Source organism: Natrix helvetica (assembly GCF_964273705.1).
Source record: "Natrix helvetica genome assembly, chromosome: 1".
Lineage (NCBI taxonomy): Eukaryota > Metazoa > Chordata > Lepidosauria > Squamata > Natricidae > Natrix > Natrix helvetica.
Genome location: NC_138548.1, coordinates 208,538,781 through 208,565,310, shown reverse-complemented (window position 1 = coordinate 208,565,310; position 26,530 = coordinate 208,538,781). Strand labels below are relative to the sequence as shown.

General features: G+C 43.9%; 1 protein-coding gene across 2 annotated transcripts in view; it reads right to left on the bottom strand.

The window, feature by feature from the left end:
- TNS2 (tensin 2) overlaps positions 1-26,530 on the bottom strand; it is a 166,345-nt gene that overhangs the window by 121,914 nt on the left and 17,901 nt on the right. The window contains exon 1 of one of the 2 annotated variants that reach the window (XM_081934415.1): positions 6,777-6,931. The exons of the other annotated variant lie outside the window; for it this stretch is intronic. Coding sequence (XP_081790541.1) covers positions 6,777-6,782 — 6 coding nt within the window. The 5' untranslated portion in view covers positions 6,783-6,931. Of the gene's footprint in view, positions 1-6,776; positions 6,932-26,530 lie in introns of those variants that run through there. 2 annotated transcript variants of the gene reach the window in all.

Below are 26,530 nucleotides of genomic sequence, written 5' to 3'. Positions count from 1 at the left end.
AGGTACATGTGTAAACAACTAGCTTTCTGCATGTATGCATGTTAATAATCAGTCTTCTCCAGCTTGATAGCTGCCATTTTGTTATCGGACCATCCTGACAGAGAATTGTGGGAGACGATGTCCACCAAGTTAGGAAGGCTTGGGTATGGAATAAATACTAACACATAGCCATTCTTACGAAAGAACATTGATTTCTCTGAGGTGACGTGCATTTCTTATAATCTGGGCTTGGAGATAAGAGGATGGAACTGCCTCAGTATTTCCCAATGAGACTGAGCTTATCTAGTGTTGTGGCAGCAGATTCGGACAGTGAGGAGGTTGGGGAAGGCCCCAGTGAGTGCTATGTGTCAGAGGCAGAGATGGGGCCAGTGCCTTCTGACAGTTATCAGCTACCTTTGGAGTCAGACATCAGTGAGGCAGATGAACAGCTGGAGCCTGTTCCCAGTGTGCGGATGCGCAGAGTTGCCAGATGAAGGGAACAGCTAAGGAACAAGGGTCGACTTGGGAGGCCACAGGTGGACAGTGAATGGCCCCTCCCATAGGGAATAAAAGAGGAGCAAAACGGGAGAGGTGTTTGCAGGAGACAATTAGTTCATTCCTGCATTCTTGCCAAGTATTGCGGCATCTGAAAGATATCAGCCTGGCCACTCTCCAAGCCTGATAAAGGTTGGTAATTGTGAACTATCTTGAAAGACTGTGGGAGAGGAAAGACTTTGCTGGAGAGGATTTAACTGTAAATTAAAGAAAAGGGTTTATCGGGACGAGGACTCGGCTTCATGCTGCTGGGGAAGCCTAGGTTAGAACATCTAGTATCTGAGATGGAAGACAGGATCATCTTCTCAGGATGCCACCTGAAACAGTTCTCCAATGACAGCTAATTGTCATGGTTAAGTATTTGTTACTGCTCTTGAGTGAGTTCTAATATTGCAATGATCACTGCCAAGGTATAAGTAGAATTAATTCCTAGTACCACTAGATATAATTCCTTGTTCTCTGGATTGAGCCCCTGCTGTTAGATTTATGCCGCCTTTCCTTTGGGTATCAGACAATGTACATAGCACTCCAGCCTTCATTTTTTTTAAATCACAGTAAATCTGTGAGGTCTATTGGGTTGAGAGTGAATGGACCATCAAGTGAGCTTCTGTTGCTAAAGGAGGATTTGAATCTTGTCTCTTTCATTATGATCCCAACATTTTTTACTCTTATGCCATGCTAACTAGTTAAAATCACAGCTAGGTTGACCTAGCTACTTCACTTCTTCACCTGCACTTCTCTTTCTTGATTACTGGAGAGCAACTTAGCCCTCCATCTGGACTGGGCTTCAGCTCTCAGGTTTCCCAGTTCAGAAGCCTAGGAGCTAGAAAATTTGGGAGCTCATCTGGAAGACACCAGATTGGGGTAGACTATTCCAGAGTATGTTAGAACCTATCCAATGTATCTGTACACCCAGACTTGGTGCAAGCATGGCTATTTGAAACCAAAACATGATTTTAAACCAAGCCAATCTTTGCTGACTTCAGTTTTTTAACACATCGGCTAAGCTGAGAATGAGATAATGTAGGTTCCTAAAAGGACTAGATTGTGCCTATTCATTACACAATCCAAAATTGGTACTACAACTCAGGACTTGTAGCAGCACTATTTTGAACAATGCCCTTTCAAACCAGAACAAAAGCTTTGATTCAATAAACAAGTGCCAGAATTAGTTCAGTACCATATTTTTCGGAGTATAAGACACACCTTTTTTCCCTTAAAAAAGAGGTGAAAATCTGGGTGCATTTTATACATTGAAAACAGCATTTTTGGCCTACCAAAACCCCACCCCCTTTGCAAAAATAGACGTGCAGAGGGTTTGGGAGGCCTGCAAAGTGCTCCTGGGGACTGGGGAGGGCAAAAACGAGCAAACACCAGGCCTTTTTGCTCATTTTGCAACCCCCCCCCCCCAGCTTCCAGGAGCACTCTACAAGCCTCCCAAAGCTCTGCATGCCCTTTTTTTTGCAAAAAAAAATGGCCCGTTTTTGCTCGTTTTTACCCTCCCCCAACCCCCAGGAGCACACTACAAGCGTCCCAAAGCCTATGCATGCCCCCCCTTTTTTTGCAAAAAACAAGGTGTGCAGAGGGTTTGGGAGGTCTGCAGAGTGCAAAACCTTTTTTTAACCTCTTCAAAATCATGGTGCATCTTATGGTCCGGTGCGTCTTATAGTCTGAAAAATACGGTAATTAGTTTAGTAGCAGGGTCCTTGATGCTCTCTGAGCTTGGTTGATTTCTTGCAGAAATTTCTTTACCAAAGCTAGGTAATATCATCAGCATCAGCATTGGTGGTGTTACCTAGTTTGGGTAATGAAATGACTGCAAGAAATCAACCAAGCTCAGAGAGCACCAAGGACCCCTCATTTCAACCCTAAGCTACAAATATTCTCCTTTATTGGTTCAGTAGGTTTAAGATGTATGCTCTTATTAGGACCTGAAGCTACATGCCTCCTGTCATGAGAATACCCCACTTTCTCACTTTTGCCATGACTGGGACAATTTAAAGGGGAAGTGAGAGCTGCACTTTTATCTGGGATTAGAGGGGCACAGTGGCACAGCAGCTTAATGACCAAAGTGGCCAGAAATGGTCTGCAGTCTGGCAGTTCAAGCCCAGCTTCATGAAAATGAGTGAGCTCCCATCGCTCAATCCCCAGCTCCTGCCCACCCAGCAGTTCGAAAGCATGCAATATTGCAAGTAGATAAATGGGTACCACTTCGGTGGGGAAAACGTAGCAGTGTTGCTGTGTGTGTGTGAAAAGCAGAAGTCGACACTGGACCTGCAATGCAATGCAAGGGGAGGCGAGACTAGATCAGTGAAGGAGCCTGGAAGAGACAGGGACCCTACCATAATTGCTAGTCAGCTGGTGTAAGCTATTTTGCCCCCTGCGATGCGCTGAGGATAGGTATGTAAGCGCTGAACAGAATGAACTGGGTAGCAATTTAGGCTGTCAGGACTGCATCGTGTCTAGCATTTGTAGATTTCCCTGATATTGTATGCCATACCCTAAATAAATAAATTAACCTGGGATTATGTCATGAGAATGACTGTGAAGGTGGTTGTGGGAAATGGTCAACTTTTTTGGCATGTAACTCTTCCTTTTCTAATCTCTAATGCCGTGGGATCCTGCCCTTTTCATTGTTTGACTTCAAGGGAACTCAAGGAAAATAGCTCTACGGATAAATTAATCCCCATCAGTAACTTGAAGCAATTGTTAGAAGCATATTATCAGAGGGCAGAGGAGGGCCAGGGCTCAGCACTTAGCGGAGAAGGATTGGCAGGGCTGCAAGCTGATACTGCATTTCAGTAATAAGTGGCGAACATCTGCGGCACCGATTGAACATCATTGGAATTGATAAAATCATCGCCAGTCAATTGCAAAAGGCTGCTTTACTTGGAACAGCTTACATCTTGTGATGATACCTTTAACACCACCAAACAACATCATCTGCCTATCCCAGGACTCCAATAGGTGGATAGAAATGCCAAATGCCACCTAACCATTGGCTGACTGTGTGACAAACCGTGCTAATAGTAACTCACTCTTCCTATGATGGTCCTGTAAAATAAATCCTTCAAGTCATATCACGTTCAAATATATGAAAATGAATAATCTTAAAAGTAAAAAAAAAACTTTCTTGAAAGTCACATGGAAGTAATTAGCCACTGCCTTCTTCTAGGATGTTTCTTCCTGTTTCCTACTCTAGCTTGTAGTCCTGGGGTTTCTTGCTAGTCTCCCCTCCACAAACTTTCCAGATATTGACTCTGCTTACCATTTTGGGGAGCAGCCAAGGTTTAACTGCCACCTGCTGGGGATGATATGCCTATTCCCAAGCTATGCAAATAGCTTCAAGAATTGAGTGAAAGGAGAATCAGAACAGATCAAAAGCTCATCTACTGTACATTTCCTGTTAAAGTAGAATCACAATTAGCTTTATCTAGACCTGTGAGCCGTCACCCCAGCTCAGCTCCACTGCGCATGGTGTGCATCTCCCGCTAGCCAGCTGGTTTTCGGGTCTCTGCCACGCATGTACGGGGGGCACAAACGGGAGACGTACGTGCATGCATGCACGAGGTCACATGCATGCACGGGGGCAGGGGGAGCATGGGGACCACACATGCATGGGGGGGCGCAGGGGGAGTGTCACACACACACATTGCATTATGGGTGCATGCGCGCACACACGTTTTCGGCACGCGACGACAAAAAGGTTAGCCATCACTGATCTAGACTCTAGATAAAGCCTTAAGCTTTTGCTCCATTCCCATCATGGCACTTTTTACTGGAACCATCGGAAAGCCATTCTACTATGGCACGGTTTTCAATATTGCCTCTTCCAAACTTATATACGTTTAATTTTGGATTATAACTCTGAGACATTTCCAGATTTGTTAAAACCACCAACCATTAGCAGATACGCTCAGAGCAAGAAGACAAAAATACTTTTGTAAAGTGAAAGCACACAGAAGTTCTCTTCTATCCCCTTTCAAGATATTAAAATCAGTGGTGGGTTCCTACCGGCTCGGACCGGTTCGGCTGAACTGGAAGTGGTTTGGCGGCCTGGTTCTCTGCCGGTTCCAACGACCCAGGCCGCCAAGCCACTTCCGGTTCAGCCGACGCCCCCAAATCAGGCACTGCCATCTTGTTTTTTGCTTCTGCGCATGCGCAGAACAATTTTTATTGCACTGTGCATGCACGTATCAAGCGCGCACATGAGCGAACCGGCAGTAGTGCCTGCTGGAACCAGTGGTGGGTTTCAAAAATTTTTAGAACCTCTTCTGTAGCTGTGGCCTGCTTTGTGGGAGTGGCTTGCCAGCCATGTGACCGGGTGGGAGTGGCTTGCCGGCCATGTGACCGGGTGGGAGTGGCTTGCTGGCCATGTGACCGGGTGGGAGTGGCTTGGCAGCCATGTGACTGGGTGGGCGTGGCCAACTTGTAAAATGTGGTGAAACTCACTTAACAACGCCGCACTTGCTTAGCAACCAAAATGTTGGCTCAGAAATTCTGGCATTTGAAGCATGCAAATCTTAAAGCTGTCAAGTTACAAGACCCTTGTACCCCTAACCCTTTAGGAAAAAAAAACCCAGTGGTGTTCAAACTTGACAGCTTTAAGACTTTAAGGTTTAGCTAGGACTCTTAGAGGCAGGCAGGGTGATTGGTGAGCCAGCCAATCAGTGAGCGGCGGGTGGGGCAAGCGTGGTGCGGACGGGCGGGGGGGAGGGAGCTGGAACCGGTTCTAAACGGCACAGTAGATTTGTGGAACCTCTTCTATAGAAGAGGTTACAACTGGCAGGAACCCACCCCTGATTAAAATGATATACATTTTTGAGAGGTGGGACTAACCAAACATCTGCATTCTAGCTGTCCTTTTGTTCTGTAAGCATCACTGTGCTGTCTTTGTAAGTTATTTGCTCACTACCTCTTTCCCCCAGTGCTGTTCTGTCACTTCCTTGCTCACCCCCTCTCGATCAGAGACCAAATGAGCAAAAGAGGCAGCTAAGAATAAAGAACCATCTCTGGACACCATTACTAAAAGCAAGTGCCTAGTGCCTTTTGATTCGGGTTAATAAGGAATGAATGGTCAATCTTTCTAGAGGATCTGCTCAAGATAAAATATAATGTCCTTATATTAATAACATGACCAGATGCCATTCTATTACTGTGCAATCAGCTCATCTCACATTCCAACCTTTCAGCAATTACTACTTTGGGTACAGGAGAATCCCGTAAAATGGATGCACCATCATAGATGTTTCTTTGGTCGTCCAACTTTTCCAACAGCTGCAAAGGATCCTGTATCATTACTTTGTATTTGTTCGTTTCTGAATTCAAACAGGTTTGTGGAGGAGGGCAGATGTAACAAGAGGTTTTGATTTTTAGATGTATACAGGTAGTCATCATTTAGTGACCACAATTGAGACTTGCAACCTGGTCATTGAGCAAAGCAGTCATTAAGTGAAACTGTGACTGTGCTTGTGATCATATTTCGGCTTTTCAGCCCTGCTGTAGGTTGTAAATGTGGGAATTGGTTGTTGCTTATTCATCACTATATTAATAGTTGCCAAATAAGGCAGTCAGTAAATGAGGACTACCTATAAATCCAAATATTAGATGCTAGCATAGAACAAGGGAGAGGCTGTTGTCTTCCCGACTGGACGGGATAGATGATAAATGCAACAACCTGCTGCTTTCCAAGCATTGCTCAACTCCTAACTCCTGGCATTTCTCATCATTGGCCATGATAACCGAGTGCCACAGCTTGCCAATCTCTATGGTGGCTCCCCGGACTGATGCAGTACAGTAGTTCTTACTTTTTCATATTTAAAACACAGATTTTTGCACACGAACCCTGAACTGAGCTGTTTAATAGTTTTATTTTTTTTAAAAAAAAAAAGTTAATCATCTTTTGGGGGGAAAAAGAAGGCATCAAGAAACGTGGGACAAAAGTAAAAAAAAAAAAAGCAACACCCTCCACCTCTCCAGCAAGCTCCCATCATCGCACGCTACTACATCATGTTCCCTTACCAGCAGAAATTCCTTCTAAACCGAGGTCAGCCCGTCATGCGGTCTTTTATATTAATACACAGGCTCTGAACCTCTTTCTGCGCGTCTGCCCACAATTTGAAGTCAGAAGAAGGGCTGCCCTCAAAGTTCCTGGAGCTCCAAGAAAAGACTCGATAAGGACCATGTACTGTCAAAGACACAAACACACACACACACACACACACACACTGCTCCTTGCTTACCTTCATGCTTTCTCTGCACCCAAATGTGTGGCTGACAACTCTACCGCTGTTCAGCTGGTGATAGGTTCTGAGCTGGCCTCCATCGGCAGCCGCCCACCTTCTCCCCACTTGCTTCAGTCTTCCTGGCAGAAGAGAGCTCCAAGCGTCCCTGCTTGTTATATAGGACCTGGGAGCCTCTGGACTCTCGGAGCCTGAACAGAAACACACCCTCTCCTCCCCCCCTCCCTCTCTTCCTTTTCTTTCTTCCACCCCCTTGCAGATATGTTTCCCAGCCCCTTTCCTTACCCTCCTAAAAGCAAGGAATGGCCATCACATTCCATTTCCTGCTGGAGGCATGAAGCTCTTAGAAATCCTCTAATACGCAGGCAGAAGACATCGGATTAGAATAGTCACAATATAGCACACAACACACCTATGTTTGGCTTGCCCTCACCTTCTGAGCAAAGCCCCTTGGGGGAAAACAGGTCTTCAAAAATAGGATGTTCTCTGTACAAAAATAAGACAGCATCCACATCTTATTTTCCCCTTGGGGGAGGGGGAATTACCCCAAGGCATTTGTTCCTTAAGAGACCAGTGTGCATATGGCTTGAGTGTGTGAAAATATAGAGATTCCTTCTGAAATCTCTCTCTCTCCATCTGTCTGTCTGTCTCTCTCGCTTTGTCTTTTTCTCTGTCTTGGTCTCTCTTTGTCTCTTTGTCTCACTGTCTCTCTCTTTCGTCTTTTTCTCTGTCTTTCTGTCTGTCTGCTTCTCTCTCTGTCTTTTTCTCTGTCTTGCTGTCTGTTTCTCTCTGTCTCTGTCTCTCTCTTTCATCTTTTTCTCTGTCTTTCTGTGTATGTTCATCCTCTCTCTCTCTCTCTGTCTTTTTCTGTCTTTCTGTCTGTTTCTCTCTCCCTCTCTCTCTCTGTCTTTTTCTCTGTCTTGCTGTCTGTTTCTCTCTGTCTCTGTCTCTCTCTTTCATCTTTTTCTCTGTCTTTCTGTGTATGTTCATCCTCTCTCTCTCTCTCTGTCTTTTTCTGTCTTTCTGTCTGTTTCTCTCTCCCTCTCTCTCTCTGTCTTTTTCTCTGTCTTGCTGTCTGTTTCTCTCTCTGTCCCTGTCTCTCTCTCTGTCTTTTTCTCTGTCTGTCTGTCTGTCTGTCTGTCTGTCTGTCTCTTTCTGTATGTGTGTGTAAAGAGAGAGAGAGAGAGAGAGAGAGAGAGAGAGAGAGAGAGTGAGTGAGTTTGTTCAAGGCTCCAACAGCCGAGAACCTCATGATTAGTGCTGTGATACCGATTGGTTCAAAGCAAGCAAATAGATGCAATTCTGTTCCAACTGTACATACTGCAAAGCGCAACCTTACCCTTCTGATCGTGATGATGACCTTGCTGGAGAAAGATTTTGCTTTTTAAACGAAGGGCAGCATTCGGAAGCCTTACGAAATTACGACTATGCTACCCCGAATGTTCATACGCACAGAAGGTTGAACTAAAATTGTCTTTATTAGATGATTGAAAGGTACTTCTTGAGATATGCAAACCTTCAACTGTGGAGCCTGCTTGCAACTGTTGCTCTTTTAAGCTATTTTTAATCCAGGTTGTATTTTAAGAATGTTCTAAATCGGTCCCTAGCTGTTACATGAATATTAATAAATGAATAATTATTCTTTTATGTTAATGCATGGCAAAGGAAGGAAGGAAATAAGGAAGGAAGGAAGGAAAGAAGGAAGGAAGGAAGGAAGGAAGGAAGGAAGGAAGGAAGGAAGGAAGGAAGGATCCAAACTACAGCTTTAAATAGAAGATACTTTTAACTAACTATGGCTAGAGAAGTGCCTGGCTGTAAATTTAAATGCCTTACAATTTGTAATTACTGGCAGTAGGGCCCTTGGCTTTCCTTGCAGTCACCAAGGGACAAAACATGCATTGGAAGGCACTTGGAGATAAAGACAAGGGTTAGAAATTGGAGAGAATGGATAGGCTGCCTCTTCGGTGTAGGTACGTACAGCAACTTGGCCCATGCTGCTGCCCTGTTGCTATTGTTATCTTCCACTGCATTTTCTATAAATCAAAACCTTCCGCAAGTCATCCTGTCCAATGTCTCTAAGCAGGCTGAGGAATTCTGGAAGTTGAAGTCAAAATAAGTCATCTTAAAGTCGCCAAAATGTTTGTTCCATTTTGCTTTCTTCAGGACAAATGGTGCCTTTCTTTTCACAAAGTCTTCTCTGAAACAGAACTGCTTAGAAAATTGTGTGAAATTGTTTAGCCAGATCTCCCAACTTTATCACTTTGGCACCTCCAGAACTCTTTGTAAATCAGGGAGTGCCATCTTCTGGTTAGATCTTAAACTGCAGGAGAAATAAAATGGGTTCCCTACTACAGAATAAATTCAGAACGGAATTTATGCTGAAGTCCCTTTTGTTTGCGATGCTCCATTGTGCTGCTACTCACACACACACCAACACACATACAAACACACACACAATTGTGGCTTTCTTCTCACATGTCCATGAATACAATGCAGTATCCTCTGTTGTAACAAAAAAACACCCCACCCTACATCAATGCATAGCATTGTAATTGTGGGAGAAGTTGGAGGAGTATAAACGGTTCCTTGTACTTTATCATCTGTGTTTATAGCAGAATCCACATTGAAAGCCACAAGTACAACCCCATGCAATGTGGAAGGTCTCACGGACCATTTCAAACATTTCTTAAAATAAAGCCTCTCTAAATGCATGTGCTGTTTTCCACATTGGCTTTAAAATAACAAAACTGAATTTTTATTCACAGCTGTGTCTATCTAATCATCATCATCGTTGTAACTCCCTCCCTTTCCATAATTGAAGGAGAGGAAATGGAGGACAACCATGAATTCCTTGCTTGCAAATGCTTGGCTACTCCAGCAATAAAAAAAAAGTGAAGTGAACAAAATTCCTGAAACCCCCATGGCACCAAACTGGTGGTAATGTTACAAGGCTGCAAAGAACAAAAAGCCAAGGGACACGGACATCAGCAATATCTAAAGTCATAAAGTGGGTTAGAGGGGGAAAAGTAGGATGCAAAAAGACGCTTATGTTAGCTTGGAGAGTGTGTTGTGTGCAGGGGTGGTATTCACTTACTTTCCCTACTGGTTCGCAAATGTGAGCGTGCGAGCATGCGCTCACTTCGCTCGCAGGCACCCCATCCACGCATGCGTTTGGCCTTCGGCGCATGTGCTTTGGCTTGAAAATGTGCCTAAATAGGATGGCCCACCTGCGATTTCCACTACCGGTTTGAGTGAACCGGTCCGAACCGGCTGAATACCCCCTTCAAATTCAAATTTTTAATTTGTTAGCCGCTCCCTCTCCACAGGGGACTCGGGGCGGCGTACAATAAAAATATACATGCATACATGCATACATATAGATATACAGGTACACACATATACATACATATACATACATGTACATACATGGAGGAGGTAGTAATCAAACATATATCACATTAATAATAATAATAGAAAATTAAAAATTAGCCATTAAAATCCCATGATAAAATACAATTTAAAAGGACTGTCAGGAGGAAAAGGATAAACTACGGTTGAGCCAGGCCAGACAGTTGAAAGAGGTGGGTCTTGAGCTTTACACGGAAGGAGCGGAGATCGGAAGTAATCCTGATGTCAAGGGGGAGGTCATTCCACAGGGCTGGGCCCATCACAGAGAAGGCCCTGCTCCTGGGTGTCGCCCCCCGACACTGTTTAGCGGACGGCACCCGGAGAAGTCCCTCTCTGTGTGAGCGGATTGGTCGTAGGGATGTATGGGGCAGGATGCGATCCCGCAAATAACTGGTTGTGTGTCTCAGACATCGCACTACCGAGAAAAAATATCTTATATACCTTGACACCACATGGCTTTCTGCACAGAGTGTTTTTCTACTGAGCTGTTCTAAGCAAGCCAATGGTGGAAGGGGTAGCATTCCTCAGTGATTGGGGTTCATTTCTGCAACTCTGCATAGCATTGCTTCAAGTGGCGAAGGGTGAATGATATACTGGTAGTCCTCCCTTTATAACCTCAATTGAGAATTTCCAGTGCTAAGAAAGCTGTTGGTTAAGTGAGTCTTGCTCAATTTTGCAACATTTTGCCACAGCTGTTAAGTGAACCAGTGCAGTTGTTAAAGGAATCACATGGTCACTAAGCGAATCTACCTTCCCCCAATGACTTTGCTTTGTCTGAAGATGGCTGGGAAGGTTGCAAATGTGACCCAGGTAAATCTGTGACCATTGTAAACATATGCCAGTTGCCGAGTGCTCAAATTTTGATCATGCGATCGTGGGAATGATACACTGGTCATAAGTGCAAGAGCTGGTCGTAAGATACCTTTTCCAGTGCTGTTGGTTGTAAATTGAGGACTAACTGTATTTAAGAGGTGGTTCATGGCGGCCGGTTTTTCACAATTACTTGTCTGTGCTGTCTTGTTACTTAGTTTAATTATTTATTACCAAGATTTATAAGGCTATGCAACTAAAGTTCTGTGATTTTGAGTGGCAAACTGAATACAAACAAACAGCTTCCCCTCTAAAGTTATGTAGTCCTCCAGCACAGTTTTCCTTTGAAAGGAAAAAGGGTTTAAGTTCACTTTTGTGTTGACTCACAAGTCCACCAATCCGTTCCAGGAGATCCCTTCAAAGCATCCAGATCAGCTATTTTGTGTCTATTCTTTACACATTATTTTGTCACTATTTTCACAGCAGTGGTAGCTTCCTAACCGGTTTACTACCGGTTTGCTGAGTGCACGCGCCAGACACATGCTGCGCGTGGGTGCACAATTGAATAAAAATTAGTCAGAAAAAAGGGAAAACAGCTGAGGAGTGACAATTCAAACTGCCACCCCAGATCAGCTGTGCTTCAGAAGCTGGAATAAAGGTAAGCAAAACCCACGGGTGGGTGGGTGGGTGGGCAGGTGGGCCCTCTTTTAACAAAAACAGAGAACTGGGTTGCTCTCTGTTTGAAGCCAGCACTACCATTTCAGGAAAACTGGCCCGAACTGGTAGGAACCCACCTCTGATCTCCAGTAAAATTTTCTAGGAAGTCATTGCAGAGGCCAAATATCATTTCTGTACATGTCTATCCCTCTCCTAGACATAATATTACCAAATATATATTTTAAAATGCATTTTAATCTGCAACACTATCCAATACAGACTTTGATTACTTTTTTTAAAAAAAAAGATGATCATCAGATAAGGTTGGGAGGGGTTTTTTGTAAGTAAAGATTTATATCTTGATTGGATATAGTCCTTAGGTACTTTTGTATACTCTTTGGTATACGAGAAGGAAATAAACAATATTATGTGGGAAAAAAGAGAAGTCTGCTTAAGAAAAAAAAAAGTCAGTGTGAACTGAAGTATCATAGGACAATGAGACAATATCCAGCACTGTCTCAAAATGTTATGTTCTCTTTTCACCCACCTCCTGGATGCAATTAGACCCATTGAGATTCATTTTCTTCTGAGTGCAACATTCACATCTCGGGCTTTCAGTGTTTAAGTTCCCTGTCAAGTTAATAACTCTCTTGTTTGGAAAAGGAGAGAAAACGGAAGTCATTAGATCCCGGGTCTGCTGCAGTCCGTCAGGTATGCTGATCTAAAACAGAGAGAAGACCCACTTGTTGCCTGGGAGAATTTCCATCATTAAGATGAATGTTTTACCTAGAATGCTATTTATGTTTCATACTCTATCTGTTTTGATAACTGATGCATCATTGAAACAAAGGCAGAAGGATATATCTAAATTTGTATGGAAGGGGGGGGGATACGAGTTAAATATAGGGTGCCATAAGAAGCAAAGGAAAGAGGATTGGATTTACCCGATTTGAAATTGTATTTTACAGTTTGTTGTTTAGTTGGACGAGAGAGTGGGTGTTGCTGAGAAAAAGAAGGCCTTTGTAATCAGAACATCATCATCTGAGATTTGGGAGGCATAGATATTTGAGGTATGGTAGAGCTAAGGTTAATACAGATTTTAAAAACCGTTATACTGTAGATAGTCCTTGACTTACAACCATTAGTTTAGTGATCTTTAAAGGTACGATGGCATTGAAAAAGTTAATGTATGACTGTTTTTCTCACTTATGACTGTTGCAGCAATTCTCAACTTAGAAGACTTTTAGGAAATCTTAAGGCTGTAGGCTAGCTGGAAGGAGTTCCCACAAGAAGCCAAGCGCAAACTTCTTTTGTTATTTTTCAAGAAACAAAATGCTTTGGATAGTACCAGGAATTAACCTTGACTTGAGGGAACCTGCTGTGCTAACTGTTTGGTTGCTCTATGATTTGATGTGTGGGGCAAAGAACATTCAAGGACCCAGTTAAGCATCTGATGTGAATGCAACCATTCAACCCAAGAAAGGCGCCATCAACTCAAGACAAAAACGTAAGGATAATGGGAAAGCAAGAAGACTTTCCATTTACAATACTTGGCCTGTTCTTGGTCCACTCTCAAATACCGCTGGTCTGATAAAAGCATTTTACTAGAAAAAATTGTGTAGGATGAGTCAGATGAACTATTCAATAATGCGTTAAAATAAGCAATTTACTGGTCCAGAAACCAGGAGACTTGTGAGCTCTACTCCCTCCTTAGGTATGAAAGCTGACTAGGTGACTTGGGGCCAGTCTCTCTCAATCCACCCCACCTCACAGGGTTGCTGTTGTGGAGAAAATAGGAGAAGGAAAGAATATTAGCTATGTTTTCCACCTTAATAATGAAATATTAAATTATATTAAATAATAAAAAGGAAGTATATAAAAAATAAAATCCCCATAAAACCCTTGCCAATATGCACAAAATCCCAGATGGTAACACTGTTTATTATACAGCTTGTTGACTGGGAGAGCTATCTAATTACACTTGATGATATTTGCTGTCCCCATTTATTCTGATTTTGCTGCTAAATGGTACTCTCCTGACTACGGTATGTACCTGTGGCACATGATAAGCTAAGTGATTAGAGTCCTATGGTTTGTTCTCTCCTTCTCCTGCACAACACCAGCCAATTGGAAAAATATCTGACAATCACAATGTTGACTGTCGATTCTAGGTTCCTTCTAGGTCTGCAACACAAGCTGAATTGCTCCCTCTTTCCCTCCCCCAAAGCAGACTGGAATAACAGAAGAGCTGAGCTTCAAGCTTTTATTTACAAATTCTCCTTCTTTCTCTTCTTTATAAGCAACACATGCATACTCAAGGTACATTCCACCATGATATTAACACTATCACTAAACTGGTAAGAGATTAGAACTGACAGACTGACAGCTAGTTTACTATGCAATTTCACAGATGACTGTAGCATAACAACCTCAAATGTCAGGAAACAAATGTGGCCAGTTGCAAGAAGGAAAGGCCCAAATGAAGACAAGAGCATCTCACAAGGTCCACGTTGATTTTATAAGAGCTCAATATTTCCCTCTTTTGTTTTACCTTTTTGTTGCACCGCTCTGCAGAGTGGGGATAAGGGCACACCAAGGGCGAGTGGAGCAAGGAAAAACATTCACGTCATTGGATTCAAATTCAAATTCAATTCAATTCTGTTTATTTTGTTTGTTTTATGCCCTACCATGCATTTTGAAGCTCAAGGCAACCTGCATAGGGTTTTCCTATTTTAAATTTGAACCATACAATTAAATACTGCCCATATGTTTAATTATTTCTCTATTCTTCCTCGTAGCTTTTGGCGAGGCTGCATGGGTTCTGTGTTGGATGCTCAGATATGTGCATGTGAGATCTCTTGAGATGAGAAAGCTGATCTTGGCAATGAATAGTGAAGCCACTATTATGACTAGGAGATCGATTTCCAGAAATGACATTATCGATATGTATAGAGAGCCAATTTAATGTAGTGGTTAACGCATCAGGCTAGAAACAGACAGAACGTGAGTTCTAGTCCTGCCTGAGGCTCAAAGCCAGCTGGGAACTTAATGCCAGTCACTTTCTCAACCCTAAAAAGGAGATAATGGCAAAGCACTTGCAAAAATGTTGTCAGGGTAATTCAAGGACTTGTCCAGGAAATTGCTAGAAATCTTTAAAAAAAAAAAAAAGCTAAAAGGCACAAAAACAACAATAACCTCTGGCTAGTTATGTTCCTATCAGGAAGAAAGTCCAGGATCCGTACATTTGTATTTCAAGAGAAAGGGAGAAGAAAGTGACAATCAATGCTTCTCAGACATAATCGTATTTTATACTCTAAATCAGTGTTTCTCAAACTTGGCGACTTTAAGTCCTGTGGACTTCAACTTCCAGAATCCCCCAGCCAGCATAGCTGGCTGGGGAATTCTGGGAGTTGAAGTCCACAGGATTTAAAGTCGCCAAGTTTGAGAAACACTGCTCTAAATCTAGACTCTTTCTTTCCTTGGTCCCAATCTTTCATCCCTTCCCCCTAGTTCCTTTCATTTTAACATGCAATTAGTTATTTAATTATCTGGACTTTATCTTATGAACACAAATAACGTTGGCAGGCTGTCCCATTTGCCTTCTCCAAATAACTACGCAATTTCCTTTTTTACTAACTGGGACTTTCCAAGCACAGAGTATGGCCAACATCAAGGGAGCTCAAAGCCAGAAAAATGCTAGCAGTTCTCTCTAGTGCTGCTTTTATCATTACTTCCATGCATACACTACTTCAGCATAGGAATCATGGAGAGCCAGTTTGGTCTAGTGCAGGGGTGATAAACTCAAGGCCCGTGGGCTGGATCCGCCCCGTGATGTGATCCTGGAAAATGAAAGAGGTCAACCCACTTCGTTTCAGCCCGGTCTACTAGAGGTGGTATTCAGCAGGTTCTGACCAGTTCTGGAGAACCGGTAGTGGAAATTTTGAATAGTTGGAGAACCAGTACTGACTGGCTGGCCCCACCTCCATCTATTCTCTGCCTCCCGAGTCCCAGCTGATTGGGAGAGAATGGCAATTTTTCAGTATCCTTCCCCTGCCACGCCCACCAAGCCATGCCATCGATCATTGCCATCGGAGAGGCCGCAAAGGCGCAACCCGGTCCAAGGCACCGGCGGCCGCATTGTTCCACGCGGCTACCAGGTCCTCTGCCCGGGAGCGGGACAGGTCTGCAGGAGGTGGCCCAAGCTCCGCCTGGAACCCATCTGGTTCCATCAGACGCCTGGGGCGGAACCATCTGGGACAATCTGGTTCCGCCTCCCCGCGGCGGGGAGTAGCGCCAGGGAAGTCCAGCTGGAGAAGTGAGTGATCTGACCATGACAGAGGCGTGATGACTAAATTCCCTCTTCCCAGATCACTCGTCCACTGGTCGGAGACAAACACAAGATCCAGTGTGTGGCCTCTCTCGTGTGTGGGGTCCCGAACTACTTGAGTCAGATCCATGGCTGTCATGGAAGCCATGAATTCCCGGGCTACCTCGGATGCCTCTCCCGTCGACGGCAGATTGAAATCCCCCATCACTAATAGCTTGGGGGTTTCAACCGCCATCTCCGCGATCCGCTCGAGGAGTCCGGGCAGGGCCGTTGATGTATGGCGGGGAGCCAGGTATACTATCAACAGGCCCAACTGTCTCCCTGGGCCCCATTTCACGCCTAGAGACTCACACCCAGATATCTGCGACACAGTGAATTCTCTCGGTGCCAAATCTTCCCGGATGATTATCGCTACCCCACCGCCCCTACCTTGGGCCCGTGGCTGGTGGAATACACGGTAACCTGGAGGGCACATTTCCCCGAGGGGCAACCCCCCCTCCGGGCCCAACCAGGTTTCCGTTATTCCTGCGAGGTCCGGCTCCCCCTCTGTGATCAAGTCACTGATGAGGGGGGCCTTGTTAACCACGGACCTCGCATTACATAACATCAGCCTAAGGCCCAGGCTCTGCCGATCCTGTCCACCTAGACTGCAGGGGTTGGTACAAGCGACCGGGCGTGTCCAGCGGCCCCGGTCTCCCAACCGACTATACGTTCTTCTAGTGTCCTCGCGCCCGCCCCTCCCTACGACCGTCGCTATTGGAATTCCCCTTGTAGGAATGCTGTTTCCTCCCACCTCCCCCACTCCGCTCCCCTCCATCCTGACCCCACCTGTTGACCTGGCTGTATCCATACCCCAAGGCTGAATAACCCTCCCCCGCTCCCTGGAACCCCTTAAAACCTTTAAAAAACATTTTGCTAAAAAACCCCTAATCCCCTGCTTCCTCCACCTCTCTGGGTTAATGAACCCTTCATCGAGGTGGGCCCTCACCAGGGCAGGGGGGCATGCCTGCGAGAGGGGGGACCCTCGCAGTCGTAGAATGTCAGACCTTGAATAAATTAAGATGTTGATCAGTCCATGACTATGGCTATGGCAGGGTTTTCTTTGTAGCAGGTCCAAGATGTAAATAGATGTAAAATAGAAAAGTAGAGTACTTAAAAGGCAAGTGAGATGAGAGAGGAAGCAAACATCGCCAATCCACAATAGTCTACAATCCACCATCGAGGCCCAGAGGCAGTTCTTAAGGTATACAGAAATCACAACTCAGCGGGGGGGGCGGGGGGGGGCGAAGTGCCAAGGCCAGTTACCCGGCCTGTTGATCTTCTGGAGGTCGCCCATAGCCTCCGGCGACCCCCCTGGCTTCCTTCTTCGGTCCCCGCGGCTCCTCTCCGACCCCACCAGCCTCCTAACCAGGCAGCTCACCGCGGTCAGAGAAATAGAAGAAAAATATGGCGCCCGGGGTTCCAGCGCCATCTCCGCCACTGCCGCCGCCGTCACCACCGCCGGTCGGGCCCGAACGCCGCCCCCGAACATCAAGATGTAGCTCTCCTCCCACATCGTTCTTCTCACCGACTCGCTCTCCTCACGGAATCGCTCCTCCACTCCTCCGCTGTCCCGCCGCCCTGGCAGCCATGCAAACCTCCTCCACCGTTCTTACTGTTATTCCGCTGCCGCGGCCCAGCCTCTGCGTTCTCGCCTCTTAGCCACCATCCTCCATCTCCCGTCCTCCTGGCTGTCTGGTCCCCCCGGGACCAAGCTGTTCTCAACGAGGGCAAGGGTTGCCACTTAACAATTCTAGACAATTCTAGACCCCCAGAATGACCGGCGGGGGCCGAAAATGCCCGCTATCCCTGCCAGGGAGCCCCATCGTTCACGGAGCTCTGGGAGCTCTGGGAAGGTCCGCCATTGCCCCCGGAAGCTCCTCCTCCTTTAGAGAAATGGGATCAGGGAAGGAAACTTTATTCCACTAGATAATGTAAAGAGATGGGGATAATGAGAGTACAGAAAAAGCTACTCACAGGGAATGGCGCTACTAAGCATCTAGGTAGAAAAAAATCAGATAAGCGAGTTAAATCTATTCATCTATACATGCGAAGGAAAGAATAGAAAACTAAAGGTATGACTGAAACGAGAACCCAGATTGTTGGCGGGGGGGGGGGTAATATGTTGACATTGTAAACCACTCAGAGAGTGCTATAAAGCACTATGAAGTGGTATATAAGTCTAAGTGCTATTGCTATTGTTTATAATGAAAGTTTGACAAAATTAACAAAAAGATATAAGGGGGCTAAGATGCTCTAAATGTGGGAAGCATGATCATTGTCAAGGTACTTGGGAAAAATAGATTTTGAAGAAATGGAGAGAAGCAGAAAGCATAGATTCAGCATGAAAAATTAAAAGATTAATCTCCCGTCAAGATGAATAGGAAGTTAACGTAAAGAAAGGGGATGCAGAAGCTGCATGGAATAGAATAAAAATGCTGCATGCAAGAAGCACATTCTTCCCAATAACATAGCATATGACGAAGAATGGTTGGTGAAATGATCAAGTGAAAGTAGATGTGGACAAGAAAGAATGCAGATAAGAGAATGATTGAGACATAAAAAATAAGGATGAAAAAAAGACATTTTGTAATGCATAGAGAGATCAAAAGACAGCTGCAAAGGGAATAGGTTAAGATTAAAAGAAGCTGAGAAAATGCAATGATTTTGTGGAAAATAACATAGTTTTGGAATTAGGTAATGGAGGCTAAACAAGGAGCAACTAAGAGAGCAAACGAGATTAAAAATTAAACATGATTACCTTATTCAGGATGAAACCAATGCCAAGAAATGCTGGTTAAAGATATGGGTAGACAATGTTAAATTAACAATTGGAATTGAAATAAATACTGTATCCAGGAAAAAGAAATGATGAAAATTATGACATAATTGCTGTGAGATGTTGAAGGGTGATAAGACTGCAGGTGTACATGACGTAACCAGGGAAATGTAAAAATGCAAATATGGTTTGCTTACAGAGTGGTTGTGCAACTTCTTTGACATGTGCAAAATGGGCCTGAAAATAGGAAGAATGTCATAAGTGTTCCCTTCTAGGAATGAAAAGTTAAAAAGAGTGAATGCAAAACTTAAGAGTGATTTGTTCATTAAACGTACCCGAGAAAGAATTTAGGAGAATTCTGAAAGGTAATAATAAACAAAATTTGAGAAGTGCAGTATGTGAGGTGCGCAGACCAAATTTTTGCTCTTCAGCAGATTTTTGAGAAATGTAGGAATTTGAGAAAGTCAAGGAGGAGGAGGAGGAGGAGAGTTGCCTTTTAAAAATCACCTTTGAGGCAGCCATGATCTGGATGACTGAGAATCTCTACAAAGTTTGAGAAAGGAATTTAATGATACACTTGTTGATTTGGAGAATGCATATGATACAATAGGAAATAGACTGAATTCCAGTTAGGAGAATCAGAGAAACCTAAAAACAAACTGGATAAAGTAGAAATGGGATAGATGTACATGGTGAAATAAGAAGAGATAGGGTCAAGGATGAGCCGGTGCTGAAAGGATGCAGACTTGATGCAAAACTTAACATTAAAAAATACTGTAGCTTGATCATATAGTGAACATGAATTAAAATTCAATTGCAGCAAAAAATATAAAGGAAGAATAAATGGATCGAAAATTGGAGTTGATTACAATCTAAAAAATAGGGAACTGAGCAGTTTAAAGAATGTTCGAAGCAGAATGCGATGAAATTAAAGATGATTTGGAAGGATGCAAATGTACAATAAGGAGAGATATAGTCAATAGGGCTATGTAAAGGAGATTAAACTCTGTTTCCTTTCCTTATCTTTAATGTCATTGGCTTACTATTTCTTATTCCTTCTCTGTGCTCTGCATATGAATTTCCCTTTCTTTCATAAAAATCTCAAGAGCCCTCTCCTCCCCTTAGATTGTTTTTTTGAATAGGGGAATACTTGAAGGATTTTATCTGTATGTGAAGCTTTGCAGATGCTTATGGCATTGTTTCACCAAATCAAATCACAGAGTCCCCATCTCCAGTTAGGCTTTGATCTCATCCACTTTTAAAGTGCAGATCCTAACATGCTCCATAAAGACTGGGGTGGATGTCACAGAACTGGAAGTTGTATATCCTGCAGCACTAAGACTTGATAGATCATGCAAGACCGTGCACAACGTTTACGGATGCTTGAATGGAAAAGCAATCTGAGCTCAACAAAAGGAGGCTAGTAGTAGAGGTAACTTCCAGGTTTTTCCCTCTTTATTCAATTGTGTCTGTGTCAGACCTGGAAGCCATCTTTTACATTTGAGCCTTCAGAGTCAAGGACACCTTGCCCGGCAGCTCCAATGGTATGACTGGAAGGTACTTCCAGTTTTGGATGGTGCCTAAATGGACCATGTGATGGGCATGTGGGTGCTGGGCAGGGACCTGAACTTTCACTTCGGTGGGGAAAACCTGGAAATTTTCAGATTCGGGTTTTCCCAGATGTGTCAACATGACATCTCTAATAAAATGGAACTTTGAGGAAACTCAAGCCTTGGAGTCTTCTTTCATTGGGGGTGTTACTTGGAACCCTGACATTCTGATTCTCACAGAGATGGCCTGGACAAGTCCCTGCAGTTTCCTTGGCAAGAGTTTGGGAGTGATTTGCCATTGCCTCCTTTCTAGGGCTGAGCAAGAGTGACTGGCCCAAGGTCATCCATGTGGCTTTGTACCTAAGGCAGAACCAGAACTTGGGTTGCCCAATTTCTAATCTGATGCTTTAACTACTATACCTGACTGGTTCTGAAATACGGATGTGCATAAGGATGCATACTCCACAGATGGACAGAAAATAGGTGTTAAATACACAAGTGAGAATCTCTGAGATTGTCGGGTAGCCGAACTGCCATCTTCTGCTCTTTTATTTCGGTGCGGCTCTTACATGTAAATGAGGCACATCTCATAAAAATGCATCAAAGATTTCTTTCAATTAGTTGCTCCCCCTCCAAATGAAACTGAACTCGAGAAGGTCTGTTCTATAGAGCATCTTCTCCATCAACAGCAATTTGAGGAGATGGTTACAAAGGGGAGAAATCTAGCAAGAGGCGATTTGTCCCTCTGAATAGGCCAATCCACTTTCAAAATCATCAAGTCACTTGACTTGTATTAGAAAGCTGATCCCATAAATATCTTTTTGGGGGATTCTCATCTGTCATCTTGGTAATGTCCAAGTAAAGACCATGAAACTGGCTCAGTGGGCAATTGATTAAAGCCTTTGCCTGACTCCCCCCCCCCCCATTAAAATGTCTGGGAAAGAAATAAGTGACTGCTGCTGAGTCCTCTGAACCTTCCTCAGCTTGGGGGGTCCTGGAGTCACAAAGGATGGTGGGAGCTCTATCCAAGACAGCTGGAAGCAGCCAGGATAACCCCCTCCTCTCTCCCACCAAGACTAAAAACCTCATAAGCACAACCAGAGGTTAACCCTCTCTGTACCAAACCAGCTGTGTTAACAATCCCTTGCTGCCTGCCACATAATCTTTTCTTATTGGGAGCCTATAGACAAAAAAATGCAACTGTTAAGTATTAAGACTAGTGCTACTACAGGAACTCACTTACTTCACTGAAAATAAAAAATCCCGCCCCTACCGCTGTCCTAAGATTAATCTAAAAGATTAGCAGGTAAAACAACTCTAGGATCCTCTGAAGTCGTACTCCTCAACCATTGCAGACCCTACTTTCTCACTCTCTGCAAGCCTGAAAATGTTTGAAATCTCCCTCTCCTCTCAAATCTGCTGGTGGCTTTCCTTTGTCTTATAAACAATGGTAACACAAATATTGGTTTAAATGAAAGAATGGATACAGTCAGAAGGAACGAAGCCAGAGAAGGGGAGCTGAGGCATGAACCTGGTCCTTTTCCTGCTTCTGTACTTAAAAGTTTCCCCCCCCTCAGCAGAAGCTCCCCTCCAAATCCTTGCAGAGCAAAAGGCACCGGGGCAAAGGTGGGCAAAGGTTAAGCACTCCAATAAAGGAGAATATTTGCAACTCAGGGTTGAAATGAGAGGCCCTTGGTGCTCTCTAGCTTGCTTGTTTTCTTGCAGACGTTTCATTACCTAAACTAGGTAACACTCTCAGTGCAAGTGATGATGATGTCACCTAGTTAGGGTTAGGAACAATATAAAGCTTTCCTGAGCAGCTTTTAATCCACAAAAAGGGCATTGAGCCCCAAATACTTACACAGTTTAGTAATAATAAGGATAATAATGTCTGAAGGGTAGTGAAGAAGATGTGCCAAAGCTAGTACACCTGGAAGGCCTAGGGGATACTGGAGAGACCAAGTTGGACTACAAAAAAGACGAAATGAAGAACAGAAAAGAGGCATAGGAAGAAAATCTATTACATGGCCAGTGCATTAAAAAAAAAGACTCACAAGGAAAATAGATAATAGCAATTCCTGGTTATGACTAAAAGCAGGCAAGTTGAAGAAAGAAATAAGAGGGGATAATTCTGGTTGCACAAGACCAAGCTTTAAGAACCAATGCATACAGAGCCAGAATTGAGAAGACAGCAACATATAGCAAGTATTATCTCTGCAAAGAAGCTGAAGAAACAGTGCATGATCTGCTGCAAGAAGATTGACTACAGACTGACTATAAACAACAGCACGACAAAGTAGCAACAATGGGGCATTGGAAGATCTGCGAGAAATATCATTTGCCTGCAAGCAAAAACTGGTGGGACCATAAAATAGAGAAAGTAATAGAAAATGTAGAAACTAAAAGGATCTGAGACTTTAGAAATTCAAACAAACAGGAACCAGCCACAAAACACCCCAGATTTAATAATTGTCAATACCAAATGACTAATAAGATGCATTCTGGTTTGCTGGCTGGAAATGAAAGTCATTGCAAGATTGGTTAAAAGAACAATCCAGTTGGAGGTTAGTTTTTACTGAACTCAGATTGTATTCGTCATACACAATTAAGTCATGGCAACATTTTTGCCCCTCGGTCTCATGACATTGCGTTCACCTCATCCAGGACACAAATAAGATCACCTCAAGTTCTTCTTTGTATTAAAGTATTATTTCCCCATTTATCCCAATATTATCCAACAACGCAAAGTAAAATTGTCACCCATTATCTTGAAAAGAAGTCAGATGATTGACAGACTAGGAATAGAAGAATAGACCCAAGTAAGGCATTGATTCCATTGATCATAGGGACAGCAAATGCTATACTGAGTTGGTTGCTGCCAATTCATGGATGAATGATAGTCCTTTAAATAATAGAGAGGAAAAGCCCTCCAGTCCTCCTAAAAATGGGTAAACTTGTTCTTTGCTGAGTATACCAACAGCATCTACTCCAGATTCAAATATGATTTCTCTTTGATCATCCTCTCCAAACTCTGCATACACTATGAAAACAGGATCCTACTCAGCCAGGTAATTGGCTAAATTACATTAACAAGCTAAGTTTCATTAGTTTTGTCAGGATTACAGATGCAGAGAAAATCCTTATATTTATTTAAAAGATATTTTATCTCCAAATAGACATAATTACATATGTTTTATTTTAACTGATATTGGTGCATTCCGATCCCTGATGATGTAGGACACAGGTATCAAACTCAATCACATCACAGGCCAGATTGTGACGTATCATGATGTTTTTTGCCTTTGTGGAGCTGGGGCGTGGCCTATGTGAGATCATTCGTGGTTTTGGGGTTGAGTACCATCTGTACGCTGACGATACTCAGCTGTACATATCTACCCCGAACCGCCCCAACGAGGCCGTCGAAATGATGTCCCGGTGCCTGGAGGCTGTACGGGTCTGGATGGGCAGTAACAGACTCAAACTCAACCCCTCCAAGACGGAGTGGCTGTGGTTACCGGCGCCCCGGTTCAACCAGTGGGTTCCATCACTGGCCATCGGGGGTGAACAGCTGGCCCCCGTGGAGCGGGCGCGCAATTTGGGCGTCCTCCTGGATGCCCGGCTGTCAATGGATGACCATGTGACGGCCGTGGCAAGGGGGGCGTTCCACCAGGTTCGCTTGGTGCGCCAATTGCGCCCCCTATTGGACCAGAGCGCCCTGCACACAGTCACCCATGCACTAGTGACGTCCCGACTGGACTATTGCAATGCTCTCTACATGGGGCTTCCCTTGAGATGCACCCGAAGGCTGCAGTTGGTCCAGAACGCGGCCGCGCGGGCAATTATGGGAGGTACCAGATACTCCCATGTAACACCTCTCCTGCGCGGGCTGCACTGGCTACCTGTGGCCTTTCGGGTGTGTTTCAAGGTGTTGACTATCATCTTTAAAGCGCTCCATGGCACAGGACCTAGCTACCTGCGGGATCGCATCCTGCCCCATACATCCCTGCGGCCGATTCGCTCTCACAGGGAGGGACTCCTCCGGGTGCCGTCCACTAGGCAGTGCCAGCGGGCGACGCCCAGGAGTAGGGCCTTCTCTGTGATGGGCCCGACCCTCTGGAATGACCTCCCCCCCGACATTAGAATAACGACCGATCTCCGCTCCTTCCATAAGAAACTTAAGACCCACCTGTTCAACTTAGCTGGCCTGGCCTAACTGTAGTTTTTGTGTCCCTCTAGCCTGTATTTTAAATTTAAAATTTTTAGGGATAGATTTTTTAGGTTGTTTTAATTTTTAACTATACTGTACAGCCTATCATTTAATTTGTTTTAATGGGTATTTATAATTATCTAAGTTTTGTATATTGTTTTATTTGTGGTCTGTACACCGCCCTGAGTCCCTTTGGGGAGAGGGGGCGGTCTATAAATTTAATAAAATTAAATTAAAATTAAATATGTGACATATCTGGCCCGCGGGCTGCCAGTTTGACAGGCCTACAATGTAGGACCTACATTGTAGGTCATCAACTACACTGTCAATGAAGTGTTCTAGATCAGTGTTTCTCAATCTAGTCAGCTTGAACAAGTGTAGGCTTCAACTCCCAGAATTCCCCAGCCGGCATCGTCACGGCATCATTATGTGACATATCGTGACTTTTACCCCCTTTACTTTACTAAATCAGGCGAGGGAGTGGCCAGCGCGTGACGCATCCAGCCCATTGGCTGCGAGTTTGACACCCCTGTTTCTAGATCATGTCCTCAGCAAAAGCTCTTTATGGGAAAAATGGAAAATATGTCTTCAAAAGTGGGATGCAGTAGGTAGATTAGGTTAAGTTAAGTCACCTCACTTGCAGGCTGGGGATGAAATGAAGGCAATGTCAAGAGGACGTGGCATAAAATTTCCAGGGACATGGTTTATTCGTCCTGTAGTTGGAGAGTTAAGGCTCTTGTAAGATCTGGTTTTGTGTTTACATTTCTCCGTCCTCCAATGAGTTTAATGTATTCCTCCTCCCCACCCCACCCACCCCCTTTCTCCTTGTAGATAGGCTGGCCAACACTGGCCCCAAATCACCCACTGAGTTTCATGGCTGAGTGATGATTTAAGCACAAGTCCTTTTCCTCTTAACACAGCGCTACAATTGCAAGTGGTGATTGAGGTAAAGATATGGCTCCTTGTGACTTCATGGACACGTCCATGTAAATTGCTGGGGCAGAAGTGATTTGCCTTGGCTCTGTTCCAGGACCTTTTCTCTGACTTCCCAGTTTAGCCTGCAGCTTTGGGGTATCGTGGTGGTCTTTCCCCATCCCCCCCCCACTACTAATTAGGTCCAACCCTGTTAAGAGTTTTGAGATGAGAGTAGATGCAATAATTCGTAAAGGGATTACCAGACTGTTTTTTTTTCAGAGAACACAAACTATTCCTTGAAGATTAACCAATCTGTTTTAGCATAAGCCTTTGTGGCTTTGTTCAGGATAAAAGGGTATTGTTTTCAACCTTGTTTGGATGCCAAAAACTGGCAGCATGGATTCTCACCATTTTAAGACACAAATGCTAAATGCTATATTATAAGACTTAAAATAGGATTACCCAGAGGAGAAAAGTAAAACAAAGTCCTAGAATTCCTTTTCATAATCATGGGAAATCAGAAAATTCTGGTCCTTTTTTGATATGGCCCCATACCACTGCCTCACACCTCCTTGATATAAATGGTGTGTATGTGTGTGTGTGTGTTACTAATTTCCCTAAATAGAATCTGGTATTCTCATCTGCATGCTGTTACTGCATTCTTTTTGTTAAATAATGGGCGAAGTAGCATCCTGTAAAGAAAATCCTCAACTGCATTTTTACAATAAAGAAAGGAACTGAAAGGAATGTCTGTCTAGAAGACGTGAACACAGGGGATTGGAAACAATGCTTTTATATAAATCATCTGTTGCTACTGATGAGTTCTGCATGTCATGGCTTGAAAGTAAGTTGTTTTTTAAAAAAGGAACAAGATCATCGGTGGTTTAGGGACACTGATTACAATCACATGAAATGGAAAAGATTTTTTTAAAATCCTCTGTAAATACTAGCCATGAATCACCAAAGAGAAATTTACCATAAGGTTTCCATTTCTCTCTCTCTCTGTGTGTGTGTATGAGACACACACACACATACACACACACACACACACACAGAGAGAGA